This window comes from Marmota marmota, unplaced genomic scaffold, assembly GCF_001458135.2.
Source record: "Marmota marmota marmota unplaced genomic scaffold, marMar, whole genome shotgun sequence".
In the NCBI taxonomy this organism is placed as follows: Eukaryota; Metazoa; Chordata; class Mammalia; order Rodentia; family Sciuridae; genus Marmota; species Marmota marmota.
In genome coordinates this window covers 1,431,045-1,437,796 of record NW_025999928.1, presented here as the reverse complement: position 1 = coordinate 1,437,796, position 6,752 = coordinate 1,431,045, and the positions used below count along the sequence as shown (strand labels likewise).

At 40.4% G+C, this 6,752-nt stretch overlaps 1 protein-coding gene across 5 annotated transcripts in view; it reads right to left on the bottom strand.

Annotated features, from left to right (window-relative positions):
• The window catches only part of Ntrk2 (neurotrophic receptor tyrosine kinase 2), a 369,930-nt gene that overhangs the window by 361,194 nt on the left and 1,984 nt on the right, over positions 1–6,752 (bottom strand). For 4 of the 5 annotated variants that reach the window (XM_048800437.1, XM_015506092.2, XM_048800438.1 and 1 more), the window contains one exon: positions 6,280–6,752. This exon is cut by the window's right edge and continues 134 nt beyond it. In XM_048800437.1, the coding sequence (XP_048656394.1) occupies positions 6,280–6,491 (212 nt within the window). In that variant the 5' untranslated portion in view covers positions 6,492–6,752. Of the gene's footprint in view, positions 1–5,053; positions 5,733–6,279 lie in introns of those variants that run through there. The other variant, XM_048800435.1, reaches the window with a different exon arrangement.

Here is a 6,752-nt window from a genome sequence, read left to right as displayed (position 1 = left end):
GTGGGGGGGGGGGAGTCAGGAAGAAGTAAGTACTCTGTCCTGTCCACAGGTTTTTCATAGAAGCTAGCAGATATTGTGAATTCCTCTATTCACATAACCACCCCTGGCTGTGGCAAAGACTCCAGAGGAATATCAACCAACATTCCACTCTGTGTTCTCTACCCTCCCTTCAATGTCAATCAGTCAAGATGGCACAGCAGGCACAAAGTTAGTATCCCTCACTGTTGCCAACTCATGAGGGCTTTTTCTTGAAGCCCAATTTTGTGCAAGAGTTGCCTAAAGAGGAACATTAAATTTTTTTTTAAAAATCATTTATAGTAAACTAAGCTTCCTGTGCAAATGTAAGGTCATTGCCTCTGCATCAGTGGTTCATGCACTTTTTATAATTACTGTGTCTCACACAAAGATAGGTTTGCACACACTTAGCCATCCTGTGCTTGTCTTCCCTTGCTGAAACTTGTCAAATGGTGCACTGAAGTTAAGACACTCACTCTGAGGACAAGGAATAGAGGGGATGTACCTAAATTAGAGGCCATATCAATATTTGGATTCTAGGAAAAAGCTTCTAATCCCTTCGAGACATGTAATAAGCCGTGGCCTCAGGCAACTCTCTCACTGTCCTAGGCTTTTACAAAGAGGAGGTTGGAGCAGATCATTTCTAAGGTCCTCTTCTTTCTGAGGTCCTGATTTCGAGTGACCCTTCTGAACAGTGACCCTGTGACCCTGGGCTTGTTAGCCCCTTACTAGCATGCCACCAGCTTTGTTAGCAGCTGCCACTTAAAATGACACAGTTTAGGGAAGCTCAGAGCAGGCTGAAAACATGCCCATGCAACACTATAACACCAAAGGTGTTCAAATTCACATACTTCCTGACTCTGAACACCATGAGACTCCTCCTTCCTTCTCAGCTAATGTACATACTTCAGTATCTTCCTAGCTGAAGCCTCATGGAACTTCAGAGCCAGGAGAAAAGTATCTGAACATCAAATCCAAAGCTCTCAGATTACATCTGACCAAAGGCAGTAAAAGGCTATTCAAGAACAGGTAGCAAGTTGGAGGTATCTTTGGGACATTCTCCCAGGTCACATGGCTCCAGGTTTTCACATTTTTATTTATAAAATATAAAGGAAGAAAAAAGACAGAACTTAGTGCATGTGCATTACTTTTCTTTGGAGGGTTTTTATAAATAAAGGAACATTCACTCATTCTCTCTCAGATCAATATTTATGACATTCCAGTCCTTTGGACACTCCAGAGAGCAAAGTAAGTGGTGAGAAGCACCCTGATTATGTGGGATCTTTGCCTTTTTTAATGGAGATCGATCAGCAATCAAATGTAGAGCTAAAATTATCAGGTCACTGAAAGGCTCAGATCTCTGCCATTTAGGACTGGAGAGTAGGATCTGTGTTTTAAAATAGCTTGACCAAGTAGATTATGAAGATGATAAATCAACTATTAATAAGCCAAGATTCAGGGGTTTTTTTCCCCTCCTCTCTGTCATACATATACATTAAGCAAGTAAAAATTTGGCATGCCTAAATATCTCTCCTCCAAATCCTCCTACTGATCTGTAGACATCAAGATGGACTAAATATTGACATTGTTCCTAGGGGCAGAATAGCCAATGCCACCGTCTACCTAATACTTTTTGAACCTACAAAAACTCTAGGGAAGTAGTAGTGTCAAGTTAGCCTGAAGATAATGCCAGTGTATACTATTCAATAATAGTTTGATAATGTAACTTTCCCTAGCAGGCAAGATGGGTAATGACGAGTAATAAGTTAAAACAAAGGATACTTTCTTGGTACCCAAGGCAAGAAAGGAAGAAAAGAAGGAAGGAAAGAAGGGAAGGAGGGAGGGAGAGATGGGGGGAAGGAAGGAAGAAAGAAAATTCAATTCCCCTTTTCTAGCTAAACAAAAACTCTAGGTTTTATACTCCTACAACCTAGATATGGTCAAAGAAATCATAGAAAATGTTCCTAGGGAGAAAGAAACCTCAACTCCCAGCTGTTCAGCCAACTCTTCAACTCAGAAAACATCTTTACAAGAAAATATTGAAATAGTCACACAAAGACATTTATGGGGGTAGAAACAGTGAACGATCTTAAACAGACCTGAACTCAGCACGAGGGAGCTGTGACCGCATTGCTTCAACCTTCCATTACTTGCTTGTAATAACATATAACCCAAGCTCTTCTCTTAAAGCTAGCGCTCTGAATTCCCATAAGGAAATATCACTTTTCAGAGAAGAAAAAAAAAATCAAACACATTTTCCTCTACAGTCAATGATGGGTGATGGAAGGGGGAGGTGGGAGAAATAGGGTCAGAAGGGTTACTGGGCTTTTCCATTGTTTTGTCCAGTGTGACAAAAATCTCCATACTGCAGAGATTAAACTATGAAACTAAAAAGGCCCCAAATGGTTGTGCTGTGCTGAGCTGAAGTCTATAAAATACTTCCACTATGAAGACAGCATGTTTTCAACTCCAGCTTGAAAGTTGTATTAAATAATGAATGATGTAAATTAGACTGCCTTATTTATTAACAAGTCTAGTGTAGCTTATGTAACCACATTTAAAATGTAAATGCATGGTTCTTAAGAGCACAAAAAACACAATCCAAAGTTCTAGAATCCCCAATGGAAGAGCTCAGAAGTAAACATCAGAGTAATAAAAACTAATGCTTTTCACTGAATCCTTGTGAATGTCAGGATTTTTTTTAAGTACAATTAATTGCAATGGCAAAGCTTATTAAAGAGAAAGGGACAAAATCAATGTATTAATAGCATAACATTACAGATGTTTCACCAAGCCAACAATAAATTGCCCATAGATGCTCTGATAATAGAAGCTGCAACTTCTATTTATGTTGTACTCAGAGAAAAAAATATATAAGCCTCATGTCCAAATATTATCCCCAAATTCCAGAAGACCATCCAAGAAATTCACAAAAAGATTCCCTTCGACCTTCCTAAAACACGTGAAATATAAAATGCATGTTTTACCCAACAGTGTGGATATATTTAACACTACTGAACTGTACACTAAAATAAATGGTTAAGACTGTAAATTTTATAGTATGATTTTTACCACAGTAAAAAAAAATCCTTAACTCATTTTAACTAAGCCTTTTACAATTTGGTTGAGACAGAACAAGTCCTTTGCAATCCTCTTTGACACTTGATACAACTGGGACTTAAATGGCCAATTATATAATTCCAAACACAAGCTTCACACTCTTGAATTCCACTCACATGTGGCACTGGTATTGTCTTTAATGTAGCACTGTTGTGGTACAACCATTTCCAAATAGCAGGAGCTACCACTTAGCAATGTGATGTTGAGCAGGCATGATATGAATCTATAGATAGATATAGCTCCTTCCATATCACTTCAGTGTGTAAAGAATTTAGGAGAGCTACTGTGAGGGAAAGATTTTTAACAAAACAAGTTCAAACAATAACTCTGACAACAAAATGTCAGCTTAGTTTGAAATATGCATGCAAAAACAAAAATGTCCTACCTTTTAATTAATTTATGCACATATTTTAAAAATGTTCTGCCATTGACTCCTTTTGAACCCTAAGGGCACAGTGGTTCAATATGTAAATACTAAAAATACATTATTTTAACTATTTTAATGTATTTTTTTAAAAATCATTATTTTAAAATGATCTGTTAAACTGCAACAGCAGGTTCTAATGACAGAGTGCTTACTTACATTATTACATATTATTATTTTCAAAAAATAAAAAACATGTAACTTCAATTACACACTAGTGAGCCATAACTTTAAGACAGGTCATTTTAGGAATATCAGTGCATCCAATGACAAAGTTTTAAAAATGTATAATTTGGTTCCAACTGTAGCTGGTATCCACTGGCCAAGAATTTCAAAGCTGTTCAAGCAAATATTAATATGTAAGAAAAAGAGAACAGATGGTGTCATATAAGACTGAGCATGAAACCAGCTCATCTGCTAATGTCATTTTGAGATCAAAAAGGCAGAATTCAAAATAATTTCCAAACAAGTATTGTGATACATTTTACAAATAAATACACCAGGGACCAAATGACTGGACTCCACCACAGCTGAGGGACAGAGTAGACAAACAAACCTTCTCCTGGATCTCCTTCTCCCTGCCTAATATTACTAACCCAACTCCCCATCCTGAACACAGCCCAGTATGCCTCTCAACTCCCCCAATCCCAATAGGTGTTCAAATCAGAAGGGGAAAAACAAAATTAGAATAGATACGGGAATGCTATGATAAAATGAATGACTGTGACAAATGCTTTAATAAATATTATAAAAATCCACTTTAAAAAGCCGAAAGGTGGGAACCTGCTATCCTATATTAAAGAAGCAACAATTGTAAGAACAAATATAAGAAAGCTCTGCCCAAATCTGTTGACTTCATATATACATTCAGGCAATTAAGACCTCCACAGTTGAAATCATAATGTTTTTAATTTAAATATTGTTTTATTTTCTTCTTTTCAAATGATGGACTTAAAAATATTAAAGTGAAAGAAATTAAAGTGAAAAATCCATCAGCCAGTCAGCCATACCTCACTTCTTTCTTCCAGTGTACATCTACCACCTAATACAGACTTCAAAAACAATCACAAAGAAGAAAACTAATATCTAACTGTACAAATGTACTTTCCATGGTCTCCTAACAGTCTGAGAGGCTCTGAATTCCATATGGCCTCCTCCATCTGACTACTGACACCCCATCTCATGAAAAAGACAAAAGGCCACAGGCTCTTTGGACCAGCCTGGTGAGTCTCCACCAGTCCAGCCCAAGGCCAGTAAGGTTGGGGCCCACCCCCTTTTCCTCTCCCCACCACCAGCTTCTGCTCTCCTTGCCAAAAAGATTGAGATTCTGGCATCCTGGATTCAGCCCCACGGTTGGTTGCTCCCGGCGTATCTGAGCTATGCCAGGCCTGCACATTCCCCTCTGCTCTGTTGTCATTTCCTTCTGCCCAAGCCTTACAACATGAGCATCACCAGCAGAACAGGCAACAGAGACTAGAAAGGTCTCTTACTTACATTAAAAAAAACAGGTTATCTCGTTCGACTACGTTGGCAGAAACATGGATGTGCATTTGGGTGTGTGGGGGAGGGAATGCATGCGCACTCGCCAACCGGAAGGCCACAGCCCAAGCCCTACTTTCAGGGATGCCTATCTCAGTGTCAAACACTGTAAAGAAAACCGGGAGAAACTTTGCCTTACAATCCTCTACATGGATCAGGAGAGGTGACCTAGGAATGCTTAGAGAAAGGACTGGTGAGTTCTTGCTTGCTAATGTATTCGTCACAAGGCATCCAAAGGGGAGAACAGAAATACATAGCTCTGCTTCTTCATCAAGCCAGGACAAGCTATAACATTTCCAGAGCCACAGGGGTCCAAGGCTAAAGACAGCATTCATCAGAGTACTACACATTGCTTTATGATCCATCCCAGTTCTGGAAAATTATTCAATGGGCAATTAAGATTTATAATCCAAATGGTCTCAAAATCATATCTCTGGGAAGTCAAGTCCAAATTAAATCAGACCAGGCTTTTAGGCTTCCAACGATCACATTTTCTCTTTTGAGCGAGTGCATTTCAACACTCAGAACTTCTCCTCTTACAGATCATTTTCAAGGCCATCTCTGGATGCAATCTCCTAAGCAAAATCTGATATATGAAATGAAAAGGGAAATTGGTTAACTCCAAACCTCAGAAAGGGAGAGACTTTCACTTCCTTCAACAGATTTCTTACAGTTAATTATTTTAACATCCTATCTAGTAAATATTACTGGAACTTCTCTAACCCAACATACATACAGCATTTTACAAAACAGAAGTGCCCAAATCTAAGTTATTGTATATGGAGTGTGTAAAGCATGCCCAATAAAGCTTTGAAATATAAAATGCATATGGAATTTACACAAAGAAAATATCATATACATTTATATTTGTGATATATAATATAAAGTTGTGTGTGTGTGTGTGTATATATATATATATATATACATACATACATATATGTGTGTGTGTGTATACACACACACACACACACACACACATAAAACTTATTTTCAAGTGTCACAGTTCTCCCTGCCCTGGCAGCCTCAAGCCAGTGAAACAGATAACTGACAGATGACCCATCCCTGTTCTCTGACTTCTCCCCACACGTGGGACAATATTCCCATCCAGGACCTACCGGTCTGGCGGGCCTGAGACCTATGGTCGAGGAGAAGAAGAAGAAGGAACAGCACTAGGAACTCACATTTCAGTGATATTCTCAGGGTCTGCACTGTTAGGCTCCAACCTTGGAAATGCCACGATGCCGGGAGAAGGGTCGTTGCACCAAATCCGAGAGGCAGTGCATTTGCAGGACGTGGGACAGGCGAGAGCGGCCCTCCAGAAGCCCACAACCAGCCAGCAGAAGCCCCAGAACCGCGCCATGGCGGGTCCATGCCACCTCGTCCAGGACGACATCCCCAGCCGCCAGTGCCAGCCCAAGTGCGTGTCCCTGCGCTGCACCCGCCGGCTTCCCCCTCCCGTGAAGGGAGGCCTCCCCTGCGCTCTCTGCCCTCTCGCCTCCTCGATGCTTGTCCAGGGCGCACAGAGTCGATCGTATCCAAGGCTAAGTGTGTCCGGGGCTGAACGTATTCCGGGGGGTGGCACAGTTCACAATGGCCGGGGCATCGCGGGCCGCTTCATAGGGGGCGCTACAGCCGCTCGGAGCTCCACCTGTCT